Raw genomic sequence first — 26,047 nt, 5'->3', positions numbered from 1 at the left:
ATCAAGGCCTCTGTCTACCCACTGCTTACGAAAGTCATTACAGGGAGACTTTGCATAGTGGCCACATCCGTTCCCTCTGACAGGGTCTTCTCGGAAAAAAACGGGACAAATAATTACTGTGAGAAGAAACCGGATCAGCCCCTCGAAAGTGAGGCAGCTTGCATTTCTGAATGCAAATCTCTCATAAAAGCAAAATATGAAAAAATGGACCAACACCAATGATGGCTAGAAGACCGGTGACGTCGAACGCCGAGCACCGCCCGAACATGGAGAGGCAATGACTTCGGGCAGAAGTCGTGACAGGCGCGGCACTAGAATCTCAAATAATAATCTCAAATAAATGTTGAATTGGGTTGAGATCTGTTGACTGAGACGGCCATGGCGTATGGTTTACATCGTTTTCATGCTCATCGAACCGTGCAGTGACCACTCGTACCCTGTGGATGGGGGCATTATCCATTCTATGGGGGCATAGCCATGGCAGCAAAAAATAATGGCCTGCCCAGCATTTTTTTACACATGACCCCATGCATGATGGGATGTTAATTTTCTTAATTAATTCAGAAACCACACCTGTGTGGAAGCACCTACATTCAATAAACGTTGTATTCCTCATTTACTCAAGTGTTTCCATTATTTGGGTAGTTACCTATATGTTCCTCATGCTATAACCCCAGTCACCTGCCTGTACAGCCAGCAGCTACCAAACCTGTGTAACCTTAGTAACCCCACCAGCTCACATGTTTAAAAAAAAAAGACACACACACACGCACACACACACACACACACACGCACGCACACACACACACACGCACGCACGCACACACACACACACACACACACCTAAAACAGATTATGAATGAGGTTCTTATTGCTGGATGTAAGGAGACTCTATAGGCACTAGCCTGAGTAACCATGGCAACACGTGCCAGTAGCTTCGTTATGTACACACACTGACTGAACGAAATACCATTTTAGAAAACACACACACACACACACACACACAGTGATCAAAGACTAGTAGCCATGGTCACACACTGACCACTTTGCAATGTAGATTTAGTTGTGAACAAAATGTTTACTATGATTTATGAAATCATTGCGATGTCGATTACACTAACTTATGATTTATTACATTACAAAAATCGGGAGAATTGAAGAATTAAATGTTGAACAAATAAAACCTCATTATCTTTGTTGAAATAAAACTCTGTATCTCCGAAACGAAAACTACCATTTAACTATTAACAAACGTATAATTAAGAAACTTCAGAAGCTATTTTGAATAAATGTTATTGGCCTATGAGAGTCAGGAAATGTCCAGAGCGTATTGAGGGGAATTACCTCGTTCAATACATGTTTTTTTTTAACGCAAAAAATTGCGTTATGTGGTTATGTTTTTATTTTTGCTGACCTTCTAGGCAGAGTTCCTCTGTCCAGTGTCTGTGTTCTTTTGCCCATCTTAATGTTTTATTTTTATTGGCCAGTCTGAGATATGACTTTTTCTTTGCAATTCTGCCTAGAAGGTCAGCATCCTGGAGTCGCCTCTTCACTGTTGACGTTGAGACTGGTGTTTTGCGGGTACTATTTAATGAAGCTGCCAGTTGAGGACTTGTGAGGCGTCTGTTCCTCAAAATAGACACTTTAATGTGCTTGTCCTCTTGCTCAGTTGTGCACCGGGGCCTCCCACTCCTTTCTATTTTGGATAGAGCCAGTTGGCGCTGTCCTGTAAAGGGAGTTGTACACAGCGTTGTACGAGATCTTTAGTTTCTTGACATTTTCTCACATGGAATAGTCTTCATTTCTCAGAACAAGAATAAACTGACGAGTTTCAGAAGAAAGTTCTTTGTTTCTGGCCATTTTGAGCCTGTAATCGAACCCACAAATGCTGATGCTCCAGATACTCAACTAGTCTAAAGGCCAGTTTTATTGCTTCTTTATTCAGTACAACAGTTTTCAGCTGTGCTAACATAATTGCAAAATTGTTTTCTAATGATCAATTAGCCTTTTAAAATTATAAACTTGGATTAGCTAACACAACGTGCCATTGGAACACAGGAAGGATGGTTGCTGATAATGGACCTCTGTACATCTATGTAGATATTCCATAAAAAAATCAGCCGTTCCCAGTTGCAATAGTCATTTACAACACTAACAATGTCTGTACACTGTATTCCTGATCAATTTGATGTTATTTTAATCTACAAAAAAACGTGCTTTATTTTTTCAAAAAACAAAGGATATTTCTAAGTGACCCCAAACTTTTGAACGGTAGAGTATATGTACATGGAATTACTGGTTATTTTAATAATGTTTACATACTGCTTTACTCATCTCATGTGTATATACTGTATTCTATTCTACTGTGTTTTAGTCAATGCCACTCCGACATTGATCGATCTAATATTAATATATTTTAATTCCGTTCTTTTACGTTTAGATTTGTTTGTATTGTTGTGTATTGTTAGATATTACTGAGCTGTTGGAGCTAGGAACAAAAACATTTTGCTACACCCTCAATAACATTGGCTAAATATGTGAATGAGACACGTAGGATTTTATTTTATTTTCGTAGGGGATAGAGTTCCATTAGGGAGGTGACCCCTGATGACGGACGGGACGCGGGTGCACCTGTCAACCAATCATAGGTCTGCTGAGTGATGATCCTGCCCTCTGGCCACTTAATGTTTGGCCCTGCCCACTGGTCACTTCCTGTTTGGCCCTGCCTTCTGGTCACTTCCTGTTGGCCCTGCCCACTGGTCACTTCCTTTCATGAAAGTTCTCTCTGTAGGCCTAATAACAGGATGTAGTTCCCTCTGTAGGCCTAATAACAGGATGTAGTTCTCTCTGTAGGCCTAATAACAGGATGTAGTTCTCTCTGTAGGCCTAATAACAGGATGGGAATGGATTGGATGTTCAAAGTTAGAAGGACAACTATTGACAACTGAAGCAAACTATTATTACCAGGCTGCTGAAAAGAAGGGACAGAAATGGTCAGACAGTAGTTATTACCAGGCTGCTGAACAGTGGGACAGAACATGGTCAGACAGTAGTTATTACCAGGCTGCTGAACAGAAGGGACAGAACATGGTCAGACAGTAGTTATTACCAGGCTGCTGAACAGTGGGACAGAACATGGTCAGACAGTAGTTATTACCAGGCTGCTGAACAGAAGGGACAGAACATGGTCAGACAGTAGTTATTACCAGGCTGCTGAACAGTGGGACAGAACATGGTCAGACAGTAGTTATTACCAGGCTGCTGAACAGTGGGACAGAACATGGTCAGACTGTAGTTATTACCAGGCTGCTGAACAGTGGGGACAGAACATGGTCAGACAGTAGTTATTACCAGGCTGCTGAACAGTGGGACAGAACATGGTCAGACAGTAGTTATTACCAGGCTGCTGAACAGTGGGACAGAACATGGGCTCAGACAGAACATAGTTATTACCAGGCTGCTGAACAGAAGGGACAGAACATGGTCAGACAGTAGTTATTACCAGGCTGCTGAACAGTGGGACAGAACATGGTCAGACAGTAGTTATTACCAGGCTGCTGAACAGAAGGGACAGAACATGGTCAGACAGTAGTTATTACCAGGCTGCTGAACAGTGGGACAGAACATGGTCAGACAGTAGTTATTACCAGGCTGCTGAACAGTGGGACAGAACATGGTCAGACAGTAGTTATTACCAGGCTGCTGAACAGAAGGGACAGAACATGGTCAGACAGTAGTTATTACCAGGCTGCTGAACAGTGGGACAGAACATGGTCAGACAGTAGTTATTACCAGGCTGCTGAACAGTGGGACAGAACATGGTCAGACAGTAGTTATTACCAGGCTGCTGAACAGTGGGACAGAACATGGTCAGACAGTGCTGAACAGTGGGACAGAACATGGTCAGACAGTAGTTATTACCAGGCTGCTGAACAGTAGGACAGAACATGGTCAGACAGTAGTTATTACCAGGCTGCTGAACAGTGGGACAGAACATGGTCAGACAGTAGTTATTACCAGGCTGCTGAACAGTGGGACAGAACATGGTCAGACAGTAGTTATTACCAGGCTGCTGAACAGTGGGACAGAACATGGTCAGACAGTAGTTATTACCAGGCTGCTGAACAGTGGGACAGAACATGGTCAGACAGTAGTTATTACCAGGCTGCTGATTACAGGCTGGAACAGTGGGACAGAACATGGTCAGACAGTAGTTATTACCAGGCTGCTGAACAGTGGGACAGAACATGGTCAGACAGTAGTTATTACCAGGCTGCTGAACAGTGGGACAGAACATGGTCAGACAGTAGTTATTACCAGGCTGCTGAACACAGAACATGGTCAGACAGAACATGGTCAGAACATGGTCAGACAGTAGTTATTACCAGGCTGCTGAACAGTGGGACAGAACATGGTCAGACAGTAGTTATTACCAGGCTGCTGAACAGTGGGACAGAACATGGTCAGACAGTAGTTATTACCAGGCTGCTGAACAGTGGGACAGAACATGGTCAGACAGTAGTTATTACCAGGCTGCTGAACAGAAGGGACAGAACATGGTCAGACAGTAGTTATTACCAGGCTGCTGAACAGTGGGACAGAACATGGTCAGACAGTAGTTATTACCAGGCTGCTGAACAGTGGGACAGAACATGGTCAGACAGTAGTTATTACCAGGCTGCTGAACAGTGGGACAGAACATGGTCAGACAGTAGTTATTACCAGGCTGCTGAACAGTGGGACAGAACATGGTCAGACAGTAGTTATTACCAGGCTGCTGAACAGTAGGACAGAACATGGTCAGACAGTAGTTATTACCAGGCTGCTGAACAGAAGGGACAGAACATGGTCAGACAGTAGTTATTACCAGGCTGCTGAACAGAAGGGACAGAACATGGTCAGACAGTAGTTATTACCAGGCTGCTGAACAGTGGGACAGAACATGGTCAGACAGTAGTTATTACCAGGCTGCTGAACAGAAGGGACAGAACATGGTCAGACAGTAGTTATTACCAGGCTGCTGAACAGTGGGACAGAACATGGTCAGACAGTAGATAACATTGACTTTGAATACAGTTACTTTAACTCTCCAGTGTTTTCTGTACTGCATGTTGTATAGCGGATTATTTAGGTGTATTTGTACGCAGACTTCACAAAATACATTTACACGTAAATGAACAATAGATTTTTTTATTTAACTAGGCAAGACAGTCAAGAACAAATTCTTAATTTTCAATGACGACCTAGGAACAGTGGGTTATCTGCCTTGTTCAGGGGCAGAACGACAGATTTTTGTGTGGTCTCTCTACACTCAGTGGCTGGGTTCAACCCCCCTTTTGCCCCTGTGGCTCAGTTAAGCATTTGCAATGCAAGGGATGGTTGTTGGTTCAATTCCCACCGGGGACCAGTAAGAAAATGTATGGGCTCACTACTGTAAGCCGCTCTGGATAAGAGTGTCTGCTAAATTACTAAAATACAATTATAAATGAACAGCCTGAATTCTTCAGCGCATAGAAACATTGCTCAATTAGTATCAAGGGGCATGACGTGTGGCAGGAAAACGTTCCCCACACCATTACACCACCAGCCTGTACCGTTGACACCAGGCAGGACGGGTCCATGGACTCATGCTGTTTACGCCAAATACTGACGCAACAGGATCAGGCGATGGTGATGACGTGCCCACTGGAGTGGCTTCTTGTTTTTAGCTGAGAGGATTGGAACCCAGTGTGGTCCTCTGCTGCAATAGCCAATCCGTGACGAGGTCCGACAGGGTTGTGTGTTCCGAGATGTCGTTCTGCACACCACTGTTGTACTGCGCCGTTATTTGCCTGTTTGCAGCCGGGCCTGTTAGCTTGCACAATTATTGTCCTTCTCCTTCGACCTCTCATCAACGAGCTGTTTTTCAACTACAGGACTGAAGCTGACTGGATGTTTTGTGTTTGTCACACCATTCTCTCGGTAAACCCTAGACCTGTGAAAAGCCCATGAAGCCGGTCGTTTCTGAGTTAGCAATTTGGCTTCCCAAATGTTAAGAGAGCTTTTAAATATATATTCTTTTACAAGATTCACTTCTTTTCAGTTTTCACTTCTGTCTCAACACACAACAACAACAACAAGCAACAACCCAGACCTGTTTCTTGAACAAGAGGACACTGGGAGACAATCAGACCTTAGCCCAGCCTGGTCCCAGACCTGTCTGTGCTTTTGACTACTCCATTTTCCACAGGGAGAGCAGAAACAGACAGCCTGGTCCCAGACCTGTCTGTGCTTTTGACTACTCCATTTTCCACAGGGAGAGCAGAAACAGACCCAATTAGCCCAGCCTGGTCCCAGACCTGTCTGTGCTTTTGACTACTCCATTTTCCACAGGGAGAGCAGAAACAGACCCAATTAGCCCAGCCTGGTCCCAGACCTGTCTGTGCTTTTGACTACTCCATTTTCCACAGGGAGAGCAGAAACAGACCCAATTAGCCCAGCCTGGTCCCAGACCTGTCTGTGCTTTTGACTACTCCATTTTCCACAGGGAGAGCAGAAACAGACCCAATTAGCCCAGCCTGGTCCCAGACCTGTCTGTGCTTTTGACTACTCCATTTTCCACAGGGAGAGCAGAAACAGACCCAATTAGCCCAGCCTGGTCCCAGACCTGTCTGTGCTTTTCACTACTCCATTTTCCACAGGGAGAGCAGAAACAGACCCAATTAGCCCAGCCTGGTCCCAGACCTGTCTGTGCTTTTCACTACTCCATTTTCCACAGGGAGAGCAGAAACAGACCCAATTAGCCCAGCCTGGTCCCAGACCTGTCTGTGCTTTTCACTACTCCATTTTCCACAGGGAGAGCAGAAACAGACCCAATTAGCCTACGTCTGACTTCAGATTAGTTCACTAATAAATAGTCATTACTGTATAATAAAATACCAATCAAGTTGCTTCAGGGCAATGAATCTCAAAGCCCACAAGGCATTGCTTTCCCTCAACCTTCTCCCACCTCCTCCCCTCCTCACCAAGACCTATTGCACACCTCCCTACTACTGTACCACTGGCACACAGTATTTGGGGGTAGGGGGGCTTGGGGCTTCATGTGAGGCATGAAGCCACAAGTCGGCTGCCTCAGTCAATATGCCAGTGTGACAGAACACTCTGGGAGGAGGCTCTCTCCAGTAGGTGGCTTCTGGTGGGAGTGGTCTCAGCTCTCCACTGGCACCAGCCACCTCTCCCAGCTAGCACTTAACGTTCTGAGAACCATTTATTTCTTAGAGCTCGGTGAGAACGTGGTTGTCCTATGGTTATTTTGTACATAACCTTCCCACAACTTTCTGGGAATGGTGCAGGATAGTTGCTTTGGAACATTCTCAGCGCATTTGAAGGAACTTGGTATTTTCTTGCTTTAACAGAACTTATCCTAAAAGTTCAAACATGGTTACATTTAGTTGAAATGTTGGTAATGTTTTGGGAACGTTCTCCAACTGGTTTGACATTGGGAATGTTCACAAAAAGTTCACTCTCAGCACACCCTGGCACTCCAGATTGAATTTACGAACACACCTCAAGTCATGTTCTTAGAACATTAGGAAAACGTTCCATATAAACCACAAGAGAATATTAGTAACGTTCACAGAACATTCTAAGAATGTTATTTAAAAACATATACATTCCGTTCTCAGAGTCAACAAAACTCTCTCTGGCCCCTATCTTGTTAAGTGTGTTCAGGTGTGTTGGCTGCACCACTAATTGGCCACAACAACTCTTTTTGAGAATTAGTTTCCTTTGAAATGGGGTCTGTTTGAATAGACTAAAATGAACAGCTTTGTATGAGTAAAAAAAAGAAGAAACATGGCATGCTAGCTCCATCCTGGTGGCACAGTGGACTAATTCCATGGAGAGAGAACAGAAGATTGTAGATTTTAAACTCACTGATGCCGTGCCATAATAAAAGAAGTAATGTGTTTGCATGATTAAGGCCAAGCACATGAATTTCCTGGTGTCCTATCTGTCCTTGGAGTTATAAAACAGTGTTATTAAAAGTATTATTGAAACATTGACGTGAAGGTTTTGAAGAAAGTTATTAGAAAATCTCCAAATAACCAATCATTTTCATAAACAAAATAAAATTAATAAAACGTCCCAGTAAAAACTTTACAGGGAACCACAGTAAAACGTTCTCAGAACCTCCCTGGAACCATAGTAAAACGTTCTCAGAACCTTCCTGGAACCATAGTAAAACGTTCTCAGAACCTTCCTGGAACCATGGCAAAACGTTCTCAGGACCTCCCTGAAACCAAAAAAGTTAAGTTCCCAGAACAGGTAAAATGTTCACTTCTGTTCGCAGAAAGTTCCAAAAACATTCTGTTTCACCAGTCAGGCAACTTATGGCTAGATTTCCCAGGGGTTTTTGGGAAACCAAAATCGGACGTTCCGGCAACTGGGAGATAGACTTGGTTTCCTCTATCGTAGTCGCTCCTCTTTCACCACAGCTGACGAACTAACCCTGATTCAGATGACCATCCTAACCATGGTAGATTACGGAGACGTAATTTATAACTGTGTTAATTAACAAACCTCCAAATGATCTTCAACGACATACAGCACTGGTTCCGTGGCCTCCAACTGCTCTTAAAGGCTAGTTAAAATGAAATGCATGCTCTTCAACCGATCGCAACCCTCCCACCCGCCTAGCATCACTACTCTGGACGGTTCTGACTTAGAATGTGTGGGTTACAAATACCTAGGTGTCTGGTTAGACTGTAAACTCTCCTTCCAGACTCATATTAAACATTTCCAATCCAAAGTTAAATCTAGAATCGGCTTCCTATTTCGCAAACAAAGCCTCCTTCACTCACGCTGCCAAACATACCCCCGTAAAGCTGACTATCTTACCGATCCTTGACCTCGGCAATGTCATTTACAAAATAGTCTCCAACACTCTACTCCGCAAATTGGATGCAGTCTATCACAGTGCCATCCGTTTTGTCACCAAAGCCCCATATACTACCCACCACTGAGACCTGTACGCTCTCGTTGGCTGGTCCTCGCTACATATTCTGCCAGTCACATTCTGTTAAAGGTCCCCAAAGCGCACACATCCCTGGGTCGCTCGGGAACGAGCTGCAACAAACACTCAATCTCTTCATCCAAAGACTCCATCATGGACTCTTACTGACAGTTGTATCTGCTTTGTGTGATGTATTGTTGTCTCTACCTTCTTGCCCTTTGTGCTGTTGTCTGTGCGCAATAATGTTTGCACCCTGTGTTGTGTTGCTACCATGTTGTGTTGCTGCCATGCTGTGTTGTTGTCTTAGGTCTCTGTTTATGTCCTGCTGTGGTGTCTCTTTTGTCATGATGTGTGTTTTTGTCTTATATATATATATATATTTTATTTTTTTAATGTATGTTTTTATTCGAGCCCCAGTCCCCGCATGAGGCCTTTTGTCTTTTGGTAGGCCGTCATTGTAAAATAAGAATTTGTTCTTTAACTGACTTGCCTAGTTAAATAAAAGGTTAAATAATTAAAATAATTAAAAAAAATAAAAAGATAGGTTACCACGTGTATGCGACAGAGGAACCACACCTCCGAGGCTCTGCCAATCAGAGAGGAAGCCGGGTTGTGTTGAACCCAGATGGCTCCTGCTGATATATAACCCTCATGTCTGGGGCTGATGCAATCCTTCAAGAAGACCGAACGTGTCGTCAGCTTCACCAGCTATTAAAGACAAACAGCCTTTCTCTGTAACTAACCAAGGCGCCAAGAAACAAGGGACACTCGTATCTTCGAGTTTTATAAAGATCACCCAGCTAATTATCTGGTGAGTAAATCATTATTCATTGGAAATCATTGAGTTAAAACGAATGTTTTCTGTAAAGTGAATCGGATTTTTACTCAAATATCTTAAACAGAATGGAGAATTATCTAATGAGAGAATTTGATTGTTTATTACAGACGCAAATTGGGATGCATTTTATGTCGCCAATCTAGTTATATAGCCTATACACTCAGATTGATTCTACTGTTGGCAAACCTATCCTTTGAGCAACATGTATTTTAAGCGAATAGGAAAACATACAGGAGATATAACATCTAATTAAAAATGTGGTTGCAAATGCTGTGCAAAACAGTTGTACCGTACTACAATGCAACGTTTAGCGTGTCTTTGCAGAGTGGCAAAGAGAGAGAGAGACTCCGCGATCCTACTACCAGTATAATATCCTGATGCAACGAGAACGGAATAATCCCATGTGTTTGAGCCTAGATCCATTCATTGTGTGGTATGTTCCTGACCTTTGTTTGGTACACCAGAGGTTGGATAGGTTTTGACATATAATATTACTATGTACACTCCAATCGGTCCCAGGACACCGTGTACATTAAAATGAACTGTGTCGAGTAGGATGATGCAATTATTTCATCTTAAAAGAGGCAACGCGGTCAATTGAAACATTCGGGCACAGGACCGGAAGCTCCCTTTGATTTAAAGAAGAGGCAGAAATGAAACATCATCGTGATTCTGCAAAAAAAAAAAAGGGGGGAAAAAAAGCATTGTCTGGGCCTTAACCTATAGAGAGAGACATGCTGCGGTTACAAACCTTGTAATATGATGAGGAGGAGCGAGAAAGCTGTCATCTCTCCGGGAATATAGCCAAGACAAGATTGCTAAAGCAGTAATATAATTTAGCAGACGTACTAAAATAGCCACATGATAGAGCAACAACCTGTTTTAAAATGAATTTTATATATATATATATATATATATATCAGATTCGTAAAAATTAGCTCCCTCATCAATCACCATGTGAATCTGACTTTTTTTTAAATTTGATATATCATGCCACCCACACCCAGATTAAATAGGCCATTGACTGGACTAGCCAAATTAAAACAAACATTTAAACGGAGCCCAAGGAAATTATGTAAGCGGTTTAGGATGACATGATGTGAGAGTCAAACAATGTTGGCTCATCATCTTGGTGTGTTGGCTCATCATCTTGGTGTGTTGGCTCATCATCTTGGTGTGTTGGCTCATCATCTTGGTGTGTTGGCTCATCATCTTGGTGTGTTGGCTCATCATCTTGGGGGTGTTGGCTCATCTTGGTGTGTTGGCTCATCATCTTGGGGGGTGTTGGCTCATCTTGGTGTGTTGGCTCAACATCTTGGTGTGTTGGCTCAACATCTTGGTGTGTTGGCTCAACATCTTGGTGTGTTGGCTCAACATCTTGGGTGTGTTGGCTCATCATCTTGGGGGTGTTGGCTCATCTTGGTGTGTTGGCTCATCATCTTGGGGGTGTTGGCTCATCATCTTGGGGGTGTTGGCTCATCATCTTGGGGGTGTTGGCTCATCATCTTGGTTTTGGCTCAACACATGGTGATTGACGAGGCCCGGAGTATAGTCTACTGCTGAACAGTACAGTAGGCCCGGAGTATAGTCTACTACTGAACGGGCCTAGCCTACTGCTGTGATATTACAGTACCTTACATTACTATAGCTGCATCACTTATGTGACTACGGGCCTATAGAGTAGGCCTACGCTAGCCTACATTAGTTCATATGGTCCAGTTCACGTACAAGTCAGTTCTGAGAGTGGGGAACATTTTAAACCCAGTGCCCTAAAATCATTTCATATGTGTCTTATCTGCTGCTCCTGGCAAACCATGGAACAGCTTGTAGCTAATGTCACCATTCAGCTACAGACTGTATGTCTGGCACTATTTTCATCCACCCTCATATCAACTCTTCTGTTCCCTGATTGGGTAATAGAGCGAAGGCGGGGGGGGGGGGAGACAGACACTATCAGAAGGTTACTTAAGTTCACTTTTAATTTCTTTCAGAAGCTTTATCTGACGTTAAGGTAAGAGAGCCTAGCAAAATGTTTTTTTCTTTTAGAGCAATAATTCGATGTGTGAATGATTGAATGACGGATGTCCATACAGTATGATAGACGTGATGTTGGTGGATGATGGGTGTTGTGTTTGTTCTAGAATATGCTTTGTCTCACGTGTGTACACATTGCCAGCTCACGGAAGGAAACGGGCTTAGAACACAATGTGTTAGTAAGTTCCATCGTCAGTGTTAATTCATTTGTATAGAATGACAACTCTTTAATGACGGAAAGCCTATTTTCACTGAGAGAATGAAGGAATAATAACATCTAGGAAGAGATCCATTTTCTAACCCCCCACTTCCCCTCTCCAAGTTACTCAAATTACTGTTAGCCTAGGCAACGTCTGAGACGCAGCAATAAACCGTGCCAAGAATGGTAGGCTAGGCTACTGTAATATGAGGACAGGTCTGTCATTTATGTAGTCGGACTGTCGCTTCGTCCCAAAATGGCACCCAATTCCCACAATGCAATACTTTTGACCGGGCTCTGGTAAAGATAAATAATAAGTGTACTACAAAGGGAATAAATTAGTTTTTTTTTTAGGAGAGAGCCGGTGTTTCGCAGACAAAACGAAGCAGAGCAAGCGAGGCGCTCCGTCATTCATTCCAATCCCGGTTAGTGGTTCCGTTCTTCTTTTCGCGTCTCATTTCTTGGCACCTCTTGAGTCCCCCGGGGGGATGTCTACTGTACAGTGTGTCTCTGCCATGAGACACAGCTGCTGCATAATTGACACTTAGTCGCCACGACGACAGAAAGTCTCAATGCTTCCTGTCATGGGCCTAGACGTAGTCAAGCTGGCATGACCAACCTTGTAGTGAAAAAAAAAACAAGACAATTATTATTATTATTATTATTATTATTATTATTATTACAGGTAATGTATACAGAATCATAAGTTTGAGTCCTTGACAAGAAAATCATTCTACCTATTTGTGAAGTATTCAGGTGAAGGGTCCTTACACTGTCCTCTTCCTCCTTTAGGTGACTGTGAAGATGCCTTTTATCAGAGCATTCAGCAAGGTGGCTAAGCAGGCCCTCCTGAGCCCAGGATGTGGCTGTCAGCCAATCACAGTGGCCGTACGGACCATCAGCTTCTCACCTCGCCAGGTCACCTCAGACGCCAGTTTCCACTCCGTGTCCTTCTCTGAGACGGACCACCCCAAGGTGCTCATCACAGGTAAGACCAATCCAATGAATCACTCAATCAGGTAAAAGCTCAGAGAGACATCATCACCTGGGGGAGGAATCCCAGTTACAACTTACCACAATAGGATCTATTCAAAATGATCTGAAGAAACAAACCTTTCTCTAACGACTCTCCAGCTCGCTGTATTCTGTGGGACGAACCTCAATAACACAATCTCTCTCTGAAGAAGATGAACTTTGTCTAACCGAACATTAAGAAGGCTTCTCAAGCAACAGACACAGTAGGATATAACTCTATTTATGGGAAGTGAACCTTAACCTCACAACCTCAATACCACACAATAGGACCTCTGTCTATGGTCTGTCTAAGGTAAAGAAGCTTTGTCTAAGTGAACCTAAACGAGGCTCCCAAGCAACAGATAGCTGGATTTATAAAGTGCTTGGTTTGTTGTGTAAAGGGAACATCAGTGTTCACAAGCAGGATCAATAGGATAGAACCACTGTAGCGAGGGCCCCGACCCTCTCCTTTTCACACCCTCTGCTACTCTGCTTCTCACATTCTTTGCAAATGTATTAAAAATTTTAAAAAATGTATTCAAAATAAAAAAAATATATACCTTATTTACAAAAGTATTCAGACCCTTTGCTATGAGACTCAAAATTGAGCTCAGGTGGTAAATTAAATTGATTGGACATGGTATGGAAAGGCACACACCTGTCTATATAAGGTCCCACAGTTGACAGTGGATGTCAGAGCAAAAACCAAGCCATGAGGTTGAAGGAATTGTCCTTAGAGCTCCGGGTCAGGATTGTGTCGAGGCACAGATCTGGGGAAGGGTACCAAAACATTTCTGCAGCATTGAAGGTCCCCAAGAACACAGTGGCCTCCATCATTCTTGAATGGAAGAAGTTTGGAACCACCAAGACTCTTCCTAGAGCTGAGCACCCGGCCAAACTGAACAATCAGGGGAGATGGGCCTTGGTCATAGAGGTGACCATGTACCCAGTTCCTCTGTGGAGATGGGAGAACCTTCCAGAAGGACAACCATCTCTGCAGCACTCCACCAATCAGGCCTTTATCGTGGAGTGGCCAGACGAAAGCCACTCCTCAGTAAAAGGCAAATGACAGCCCTCTTGGAGTTTGACAAAAGGCACCTAAAGACTCTTAGACCATGAGAAACAAGATTCTCTGGTCTGATGAAACCGAGATTGAACTCTTTGGCCTGAATTCCAATCGTCACATTTGGAGGAAACCTGACACCATCCCTACGGTGAAGCATGGTGGTGGCAGCATCACGATGTGGGTATGTTTTTCAGCGGCGGGGACTGGGAGACTAGTCAGGATCGAGGGAAAGATGAACGGAGCAAAGTACAGCGAGATCCTTGATGAAAACCTGCTCCAGAGTGCTCAGGACCTCAGACTGAGGAGAAGGTTCACCTTCCAACAGGACAACGATCCTAAACACACAACCAAGATAATGTAGGAGTGGCTTTAGGACAAGTCTCTGGATGTCCTTATGTGGCCCAGCCAAAGCCTTGAACATCTCTAGAGAGACTTGAAAATATCTGTGCAGTAATGCTCCACATCCAACATGATAGAGCTTGAGCGGATCTGCAGAGAAGAATGAGAGAAACCACCCAAATACAGGTGTGCCAAGCTTGTAGCGTCATACCCAAGAAGACTCGAGGCTGTAATCGCTGCCAAAGGTGTTTTATTTATTTTTTACCTTTATTTAACTAGGCAAGTCAGTTAAGAACACATTCTTATTTTCAATGACAACCCACTGTTCCCAGGCCAACTGCCTGTTCAGGGGCAGAACGACAGATTTGTACCTTGTTAGCTCGGGGATATGAACTTGCAACCTTTTGGTTACTAGTCCAACTCTCTAACCACTAGGCTACCCTGCAACAAAGTACTAAGTAAAGGGTCTGAATACTTATGTAAATGTTATATTTCAGTGTTTTGTTTTATAGATTTGCAAACATTTCTAAAAACCTGTTGCTTTGTCATTATATCATTACTAAAAGTTAAAAAATGATGGCGTATTGTGTGTGATGGCCATTTTAGAATAAGGCTGTAACGTGGAAAAGTAGATTGAATGCTCTGTTTTAATGGGGGTTTTTCACCTCTTTTAATACTGTCTCTTCTCTCTCAGGTGGCCTTGGAAAATGATTTAATCCATTTTAGAATAAGGCTGTAACGTAACAAAATGTGGAAAAGTCAATGGGTCTGAACACTTTTCGAATGCTCTGTTTTAATGGAGGGTTTTTCACCTCTTTTTAATACTGTCTCTTCTCTCTCTCAGGTGGCCTTGGACAGTTGGGCGTAGGGCTGGCACCTCTTTTTAATACTGTCTCTTCTCTCTCTCAGGTGGCCTTGGACAGTTTTTAATACTGTCTCTTCTCTCTCAGGTGGCCTCAGGTGGCCTTGGTTTTCAGGTGGCCTTGGACAGTTGGGCGTAGGGCTGGCTACAATGTTGAGGTAAGAGCAATGTGTTCTGTTGTAGAAAGACAAGCATTTCTTCTCTAGAAGTGTTGCTGCTTAAACATTAAATGGAAAACATTAGTAATTGAATTATATTTTGCAGTAGCTTGGTGGTAGTTAAACTAAATTGAAATATTGGTCGTTTTTTTTTCAGTATTTAATTACTGTTTTGTCCATTACTGTAGACCATGTAGTGTAACTACTGCTAGTTTTACTGGAACTACTGGAACTACTACTGTTTTACCATGGCTAAAAACTAAGTTTTACCATGTCTAACTACTGAATATCTGTTTTACCATTTGTGGCTTTTCAGCATCAGCATCAGATCTGCCTAATTCTCATCTTGACTCCAGAGTGATCCGTTCTACCAATTTTGTACTCATGATACGTTTTCATTAAGTAGTTTGGGTGGAGTGAACTACTTTTTCAAAAGTAACTTCTGTAAAGAAAACCTATATTTTTCTTAAGTGTAGCTTAACTTCTTCCAGTGTGAAGTAATTGGTAGCTTGGTAAGCTATATTTTAAGAGTGGCATCCCCAACACTATATAATCTAGGTACCACTTAAAACAAACAATTTACAAAAAGCTTTATATAGCATACAGAAAGGCTTCAGTGCCAATGTTTCCTCTAAGCTGCACAGAGGCACTATCAGCCCAAGGAGAAAAGCAGGAGCTTGAACTTCATTCAACTGTTCTTGAGGTTTCCCCTTGTTAGTTAACACTATCAACGTTTCACTTTTACTGTGGCAATTGTGATCAAACGCCAATATATTAGCCACTTTCAATGCAACATACCCGAAACAAAATGAACTAGGCAGAATGCATCTGAGTAGGATTCTATTTGCGCACGACTCAACCTGTATTCTACACTTTTACTTTGAACTGGACCGTGTTTACAGCATGAGTGGTCATGAGTAGATGCAGCTTGTTTTGAGATCAAAGCAAGAGCTGCATGCCCTTTTATTTAACCTTTAGTTAACTAGGCAAGTCAGTTAAGAGCAAATTCTTATTTACAATGACGGCCTACCCCCGGCCAAACCCGGATGACGCTGGGCTAATTGTGCGCCGCCCTATGGGACTCCCAATCACGTCCGGATGTGATACAGTCTGGATTCGAATCAGGGACTGTAGTGACGCCTCTTGCACTGAGATGCAGTGCCTTCGACCTCTGCGTCCATGTGTGTGTTAATTATTTAACTAGAATGCTTAAAAGGCCGCTAAAATTGTAAATACTGGTTATCGGTATCGTTTTTTTTGGCAAGGAGAATATCATTCAAAAATGTCACCGGTGCATAGTTTTAAGTGGCAAAGTAGGCTACTGTGGCTATTTTATCATAATTTAGGCCTACCAGAGAGGCCTACCAGAGAGGCCTACCATCAACAACAATGGAGAAAATGCATCCCATAACATTTTAACATGGAAATAGATGTTCTATCATTCAGACTACAGTAGCTGCCAATGTGGGGTGTTCAATGTAGGCCTACATTCCATGAGACCTTTGAGAGAAAAAAAAAAACATGCAAACCTGTTTATCCACTTGTCCTTCAGACAAGGAGGTGACTGAATATGTTGTGTTGTTTGATGCAAGAAACCTCTTTACAAAATGAAATAAATTATTATTCCCATACCATTATTACATATAATCAGACAAATTATGCTGCCCTCTGCCTATTGGCTACAAGGCTTAGTCAAGCATGTCTCAGAATACAACACTGCCCCTTTAAGACAAAAAAAGCTCTTTACCTGACTCTCTTTTCAAAGATGTCTAGAAATGTACACGTCTTGTGCTCTTGTAGGAAACAATCACTCCCAATATTGCTGACTACAAATGATATATAACTGGGCTAATAACTCACTAACTAGCACAGGTAGCCTAGTGGTTAGAGCTAGTAAGCAGGTAGAGCAGGTAGCCTAATGGTTGGACTAGTAACCGAAAGGTTGCAAGATCGAATCCCCAAGCTGACAAGGTAAAAATCTGTCGTTCTTCCCTTGAACAGGCAGTTAACCGACTGTTCCCCGGCAGGCCGTCATTTAAAATAAGAATTTGTTCTTAACTGACTTGTCTAGTTAAATAAAGTTTACAAACACCACACTGACCAAAAAGTTATTTTGTTGGCATTTCCATATGTCCCCATTACCAGTAAAACATCAAAACCTATTTCTTTCACTTACTTGATGTGCTGTTTTGCTGTTCAGTTGTTTCATTCTCAACCAGGAAGACATTTGGGTCTTTTCATGTCAAAAAATATACACGTCAAATAGTGTCAAATAAGCTTGTTGACCAATCAGGACCTGAATGTGGCAGTCGCATAATAATTTAACGCTTTCATAAAAAAAATGTACGTAGTTATTACACATTGATTGCACTATATCACTCGTATTTCATATGTCACAACAGTTCATTGATACGTATGCTGGTAAAGTTGTCTCGTGCACTTACACTGCTGGTCATAAAGAAAGCTAGGTAGCTCATGGATGCAACCAATGTTTTTCCCCAAAAACATAGCAGCATGACAATCTGTTTCAGTAGCTATAGTTAGTTAGTTAGCTAAATGTATAGCTAGGTGTCATCATCTAAAATAACCCTAATTTATAAGACGGTTCTTATTTTGATTATTGGTGGTTGGGACCCATTGGGACCCATCTACCGCAAATTCCACAAATTGTGCCTAATCCTTATTGTGGCTAGCTTCACAACACATGACCCGGTCCGGTCGAGCCTCACTAGCCAGATGAAGCTAGCTCGCTGCTTATAACGTTAGCTTTGGGCAACAGGGTTAAGTAGCTGGCGTGCTAATTATTTTCATGAACTGAAGTTCAATTTCAGTAGGCGAACAACAAGTGCTAATTCTTACTCACAAGGTATTCCTAAATCATTGCTAAGAATAGTGAAAATGACTGCAGGTTCTACCGGTCATTGTTTTCAGGAATGGTTGTATTGGTGCTAGCTAGGTACCAAGCTAAAGCTAGCTACCCTAGAAGTTGCTGTCGAACAAATGAAGCTTTATTACCAATGCGGTATTGTAAACACATCGTTCTTGGCCGGTGGTTGCTTGTTTGCAGACTTTTCTTGTACAGCTTTGACAGTGCTACTGATAGTAGTGGTGGCGCTTGGCTTTCACGTGCAAACTCAGAACACACAACATTATATAATGGAACTGTGTTTTTTCACTTTTAAAAGCTTATTTATTATTCATATTATTATATAAATAGTGTTATTTGACGTATCTTTTAAGACACGCAAAGACCCAAACGGCGTTCCATAGTATGTATGTCATGAAGCTAATAGCAGTGACGCTATTACTGTGTAACTCCTGTAGGGCAACGTCTGAAAAATAGCACACTTGGTAGCGTGTACCGGTGCTCGACCAGTCGGCGAAAGCCAACATCACCCACGACAGAGAACGGTTGATTGTCAAGGGCAATGAATTCCATTATCTTGACGTTAATTGGTTTTCGCCTTTTTGAGTCGTCTCGCCGAAATGTTCTTACTCTTTTCAAATGACTGCTTGACTTGTTGACTGCTCGATCCACGCAGCAGACGTTGTGGGCCAGGTTAGGAACGCTGTGTTGCACGTGTAAAATATCACATGACGTCATTACGCTTCGACATCGTGCCAACACCGATGTTCACATTTTTTAGCTAGTATATCCGCTTCCGATATGTTCACCAATTTTTAATTTAAAAAAAAAAAAATTATTATTATTTTTTTTTTTTTTTTTAAATTTATTTATTTAAAAAAAAATGTGTGTGTGTGTGTGTGTATATATATATATATATATATATATATTTTTTTTTTTTTTTAATATATCGTGCATGCCTAGTTAAAACTGCAACTTAAAGTGGATACTACCTCAGTGTTCACATTAAAGGCACGCTGGAAGTTGCACTGCATTTGAACAACAGTCATGTTTGCCCTCAGCAGACCTGATATTTGCTCTGTGCCAAAAAAACACAGGAACATTATTCATAGCACTTGTGGTAACCCTGTACTCAACAACCAACCATTGAAATGTAGCCTTAGGGGGGTTAGTCGAGCTTCATCATCCTGTGTTTAAATGTAACATCCTGTTTCACAGGAAGCGGTTCGGAAACAACAACGTGATCCTGTCGGATATCAGGAAGCCTCCAAGTCACATCTTTCACAGCGGTGAGTGATACAAAACATGTAGACACAAAATAACATCTCTGACCGGACCACAAGGCCATTGGCCCATGTATTAAGCATCTCTGACTGGACCACAAGGCCATTGGCCCATGTATCAAGCATCTCTGACCGGACCACAAGGCCATTGGCCCATGTATCAAGCATCTCTGACCGGACCACAAGGCCATTGGCCCATGTATCAAGCATCTCACCATAGGAGTGATTTAGGATCAGTTTAGTCTTTTAGATCATAATGAATCAGATTACATGGACCAGGGAGGACCTGATCCTAGATCATAATGAATCACATTACATGGACCTGATCCTAGATCATAATGAATCAGATTACATGGACCAGGGAGGACCTGATCCAAGATCATAATGAATCAGATTACATGGAGAGGGGAGGACCTGTTCCTAGATCAGCACTCCTACTCTGACATGGGCCGTCTGTCCCCCTCCCCCCGCCCTGAGGTGGGCCGTCTGTCCCCGTTCCCCTCCCCCGCCCTGAGGTGGGCCGTCTGTCCCCGTTCCTCCCCCGCCCTGAGGTGGGCCGTCTGTCCCCCCCCCCTCCCCCTGAGGCGATCGAGGCTGTAGAGAATCCAGATTTAGACATCGCTTTCCACTTCACACTACGCTGTTCATTTAAATAATTTATTATAATTCACCGGTTTCTCGCAGTTATTTATCAATGGGGGGGGAAAGCCAGATGGTTTTGGGCGGTAAATCTCGGTAACCGGGTTCCCGCCATTCAACCCTACTTGACACATACGGCTCCAGGTCCTGAGCTTTCCAGGATGTTCCCTCCATCCTATGCTCTTTAGAGTATTACTCCATTGGTCTGTTCTGAATATGAGGTGAGACTTCAGGCTTTATGCAGTAGACTGGTGTTATCTATCTACCGATCTGAGCCACCTGGTTTACTGCTGTCCTACTGAAGTAGACTGGTGTTATCTATCTACCGATCTGAGCCACCTGGTTTACTGCTGTCCTACTGAAGTAGACTGGTGTTATCTATCTACCGATCTGAGCCACCTGGTTTACTGCTGTCCTACTGAAGTAGACTGGTGTTATCTAGCTACCGATCTGAGCCACCTGGTTTACTGCTGTCCTACTGAAGTAGACTGGTGTTATCTAGCTACCGATCTGAGCCACCTGGTTTACTGCTGTCCTACTGAAGTAGACTGGTGTTGTCTAGCTACCGATCTGGCTGTATTTGCATCACACTGGGTTGACGTCAGACTGGGTCGTTGACATTCACCAGACTACGTAAATACTCGTCTGATCAACTCACAAGCCACAAGCAGGCTACATGACCTCGGTACAACCAGGAAGAGAACCTGATTCCCTTTTGGCTGAAGTACATACATACATTCATTCAGTCATTCATTCAGGATAATATAAACTCTGAAATATTCTGAAAAATTATAAAGACCTCTGCAGTGTCCGTAGGTAAAATAAGGAATGATTCAGTTGTTGGTTAAGGGGCTTGTAAGTAATCATTTCACTGAGGTCTACTACACCTGTTGTATTCAGCATTTCACTGTGAGGTCTACTACACCTGTTGTATTCAGCATTTCACTGTGAGGTCTACTACACCTGTTGTATTCGGCACATATGACAAATACAATTTGATTTGTTATATTGATCTCTGTGAAAAGCTTCTTGTCCAGGGCACCAGGAAGTGGATGTGTTCTGAAAGGTTAATTGATAACTAAGGTCACAGACCTCATGATCAATACCTGATGAATGGTGATTGGCTGGCCAGTACTCCAGTGACGGATGCCAACCAGGTCTAACTGACCTATTTACAAATAAACTGTCCAGAGCCCTGTTAACCGAGAATACGGTCCCTGTTAACCGAATGCCCTGTTAACCGAGAATACGGTCTCGAGCCCTGTTAACCGAGAATACGGTCTCGAGCCCTGTTAACCAAGCGTATCTCCTAAATATCAACGGAGCTCTGAGTGTTCCTCAAGCTTTGTTCTTTTCAAAGCCTTTTAATTCGTGTCGTGTTCATTTTGAGTGTTTTGGGGGGACTTGAACTATCCTAAAAAGACGCTGCGAGGAAGCGGCACCGTTCTGTCGACGGATCTCCGTGCTTATTATGTTAATGAAATCTGACTTTTATAAAATATAATATATATATATATATCATGTTAAGAGAATGACCCCACTGAATGATTCACAACATGAAGAATCATATTTTGTTTTTAGTCAAATGTATTTAATAACTTAAGGAAGTGTAATTTCATCACCAAAAGCGCCTTTTGGACACCCTAGATAATACTGTAGCTGCCGATGAGCTAAATGGAAGAGTGGCTGGAAACCCTAGACCAGGGTTCCCAAACTCTTTCACTCAGACCCCCCCCGTTCCAATATTTGTGGACCCCCCTCCCTACATGCACGCGCCATGTCTATTTCTATGGTAACAAGCACGGTTCATGACACAAACTGTTCGTACCCCTCTTGTTGGCAGAGAGAAAACCTGTTGCAGGTTTTAATGTTTTATTTCCTGTTTTATCCCCCCTCCAGGACCCTTCATCTACTCTGACATCCTGGACTATAAAAACCTTCGTGAGATCGTTGTCAACAACCGCATCACCTGGTTGGTTCATTACAGTGCCCTGCTCAGTGCCGTGGGAGAGTCCAATGTCGCTCTGGCACGGGACGTCAACATCACTGGTGAGCCATAGAGAATCCGCCATCTTGGCTCAACTTAGATCCACAACACACCAGTTGTTTTATATATTTTTTTATAACCAAGCCTGGAAGGTGTCCACGGGGAGTAATTGTGAACTTCCTGTTCGTCAGGGCTCCACAACGTCCTGGACATTGCAGCGGAGCACGGACTGCGTCTGTTTGTCCCCAGCACCATCGGAGCTTTCGGGCCCACCTCTCCCCGGAACCCGACCCCTGACCTCTGTGTCCAGAGACCCAGAACCATCTATGGGGTCTCTAAAGTCCACGCAGAGCTCATGGGAGAGGTGAGAGAGAAAAAATATATATATATATAATATTGTAAGAAATACAAAATATATAGCAAAATTGGGGCTCAATTGACAATAAGCATTTAGCCTCAAGCCACTCTGTCCCTGGCTACTCAGGAATCTGACCTGGTGTATTTGACCCCTTCAGTCGTCTGAAATCATTGGTCTGTAACGTCGCTATAAGTGAAACATCCTAACCCTTATTGCCCGTCTTCCCTCCAACAGTACTACCACCACCGCTACGGCCTTGACTTCCGCTGTCTGCGCTACCCAGGAATCATCTCTGCTGACTCGCAGCCTGGAGGAGGAACGACAGGTGAGTTAGAGACACGCACTGTAGCAGAACACCTACGCACCTGTCCTCCCTCACACACTCTCTCTCTCACACACACACACACACCTCTGTCCTCCCACACACACACATAGCGTAACACCAGTCCCCTCACTATCGTAACTCTATTTTTGTCTGCCTCCTGACTTCAACATGTCATTGGGGTTATGTAACAACAGAACATGGTCCTTGTGCTTATGGCCTTCAGTATTTTTTTGCCAGGGTGACAATGCTAAAACATTAGGTAATGCTGCTACAGGGTGACAATACTAAGACATTAGGTAATGCTGCTACAGGGTGACAATGTTAGGTAATGTTCCTACAGGGTGACAATGCTAAAACATTAGGTAATGCTGCTACAGGGTGACAATGCTAAGACATTAGGTAATGCTGCTACAGGGTGACAATGCTAAGACATTGGGTAATGCTCCTACAGGGTGATAATGCTAAGACGTTAGGTAATACGACTACTACCAGGGTGATAATGCTAGGACGTTAGGTAATGCTCCTACATGGTGATAATTCAAGGACGCTAGGTAATGCTGCTACAGGATGATAATGCTAGGACATTAGGTAATGTACCTACACGGTGACAATGCTAAGACATTGGGTAATGCTCCTACAGGGTGATAATGCTAAGACGTTAGGTAATGCTCCTAAATGGTGATTATGCTAGGACATTGGGTAATGCTCATACATGGCGATAATGCCAGGACATTAGGTAATGCACCTGCAGGGTGATAATGCTAGGACATTAGGTAATGTACCTACACGGTGATAATGCTAGGACATTAGGTAATGCTCCTACATGGTGATAATGCTAGGACATTAGGTAATGCTGCTACAGGGTGACGATGCTAGTACATTAGGTAATGCTCCTACAGGGTGATGTTAGGTAATGCTCCTACAGGGTGATGATGTTAGGTAATACTGCTACAGGGTGATAATGCTAGTACATTAGGTAATGCTCCTGCAGGGTGATAATGCTAGGACATTAGGTGATACTACTACTGCCAGGGTGATAATGCTAGAACGCTAGGTAATATGAGTACTATCAGGATGATAATTCTAGGACGCTAGGTAATGCTGCTACAGGGTGACGATGCTAGTACATTAGGTAATGCTCCTACAGGGTGATGTTAGGTAATGCTCCTACAGGGTGATGATGCTAGGATGTTAAGTAATACTGCTACAGGGTGATAATGCTAGTACATTAGGTAATGCTCCTGCAGGGTGATAATGCTAGGACATTAGGTAATGCTCCTACATGGTGATAATGCTAGGACATTAGGTAATGCTGCTACAGGGTGACGATGCTAGCACATTAGGTAATGCTCCTACAGGGTGATGTTAGGTAATGCTCCTACAGGGTGATGATGCTAGGATGTTAGGTAATACTGCTACAGGGTGATAATGCTAGTACATTAGGTAATGCTCCTGCAGGGTGAAAATGCTAGGACATTAGGTGATACTACTACTGCCAGGGTGATAATGCTAGAACGCTAGGTAATATGAGTACTATCAGGATGATAATTCCAGGACGCTAGGTAATGCTGCTACAGGGTGACGATGCTAGTACATTAGGTAATGCTCCTACAGGGTGATGTTAGGTAATGCTCCTACAGGGTGATGATGCTAGGATGTTAGGTAATACTGCTACAGGGTGATAATGCTAGTACATTAGGTAATGCTCCTGCAGGGTGAAAATGCTAGGACATTAGGTGATACTACTACTGCCAGGGTGATAATGCTAGAACGCTAGGTAATATGAGTACTATCAGGATGATAATTCCAGGACGCTAGGTAATGCTGCTACAGGGTGATACTGCTAGGACATTAGGTAATACGACTACTATCAGAACGATAATGCTAGGACATTAGGTAATGCTCCTACAGGGTGATAATGCCAGGACATTAGGTAATGCACCTACATGGTGATAATGCCAGGACATTAGGTAATGCACCTACAGGGTGATAATGCTAGGACATTAGGTAATGCTCCTACTACCAGGGTGATAATGCTAGGACATTAGGTAATGCTGCTACAGGGTGACGATGCTAAGATGTTAAGTAATGCTCCTACAGGGTGATGTTAGGTAATACTGCTACAGGGTGATAATGCTAGTACATTAGGCAATGCTCTACAGGGTGATAATGCTAGGACATTAGGTGATACTACTACTGCCAGGGTGATAATGCTATGACATTAGGTAATGCTCCTACTACCAGGGTGATAATGCTAGGACATTAGGTAATGCTCCTACTACCAGGGTGATAATGCTAGGGCATTAGGTAATGCTCCTACTACCATGGTGATATTGCTAGGGCATTAGGTAATGCTCCTACTACCAGGGTGATAATGCTAGGACGTTAGGTAATACTGCTACGGTATTACCTATGTCTCAACTCCTCCCCTTTATGACACACCCCTCACCCCATGCCTGGTTATCCAATGGCGTTCCCTCACTTTGGGGCTGGTGAGGTGGCGTCTGTAACTGAAGGGAGTTAGCCTTATCCAAGACACAATTTCCTGAATCCCCTGTTTCTGTAGTGAGACAGCTTGATGTACCAGGACACCCCCTGGACAGGACACTAGTCTGTCTCCTGTTTCTGTAGTGAGACGGCTTGATGTACCAGGACCCCCCCTGGACAGGACAGGACAGGACACTAGTCTGTCTCCTGTTTCTGTAGTGAGACGGTGTGATGTAAACACATCTATCTCCTGCCTCCCTTTCTCCAGACTACGCGGTAGCCATCTTTCACGACGCCGTAAAGACGGGGAAGTTTGAGTGCAACCTGAAGCCAGACACGCGGCTGCCCATGATGTACATCGACGACTGTCTGCGTGCCACCGTGGAGATGATGGAAGCGCCCGCAGACACCCTCTCCATGAGGACCTATAACATCAACGCCATGAGCTTTTCCCCTGAAGAGCTGGCTCAGGAGGTCCAGAAACAGCTGCCGGACCTGGAGGTCACCTACGACATCGACCAAGTCAGACAGGCCATCGGTAAGATCATTTTTATTGATGCTTTTATTTATCCTGGTTTGGAGTTGCAAAATTCCTAATGT

At 43.3% G+C, this 26,047-nt stretch overlaps 1 protein-coding gene across 1 annotated transcript in view; it reads left to right on the top strand.

The window, feature by feature from the left end:
* The first annotated feature begins 9,647 nt into the window (after positions 1-9,647).
* LOC112238405 (L-threonine 3-dehydrogenase, mitochondrial-like) overlaps positions 9,648-26,047 on the top strand; it is a 17,277-nt gene continuing 877 nt past the window's right edge. Inside the window, 8 exon segments of the mRNA XM_042301109.1 lie at positions 9,648-9,803; positions 12,856-13,051; positions 15,460-15,502; positions 19,587-19,657; positions 22,190-22,339; positions 22,469-22,641; positions 22,870-22,960; positions 25,716-25,985. Coding sequence (XP_042157043.1) covers positions 12,868-13,051; positions 15,460-15,502; positions 19,587-19,657; positions 22,190-22,339; positions 22,469-22,641; positions 22,870-22,960; positions 25,716-25,985 — 982 coding nt within the window. The 5' untranslated portion in view covers positions 9,648-9,803; positions 12,856-12,867.

Source organism: Oncorhynchus tshawytscha, linkage group LG18 (assembly GCF_018296145.1).
Source record: "Oncorhynchus tshawytscha isolate Ot180627B linkage group LG18, Otsh_v2.0, whole genome shotgun sequence".
NCBI lineage: Eukaryota > Metazoa > Chordata > Actinopteri > Salmoniformes > Salmonidae > Oncorhynchus > Oncorhynchus tshawytscha.
The sequence above is the reverse complement of the archived record's forward strand: the minus strand, read 5'-3'. Positions and strand labels throughout refer to the sequence as shown.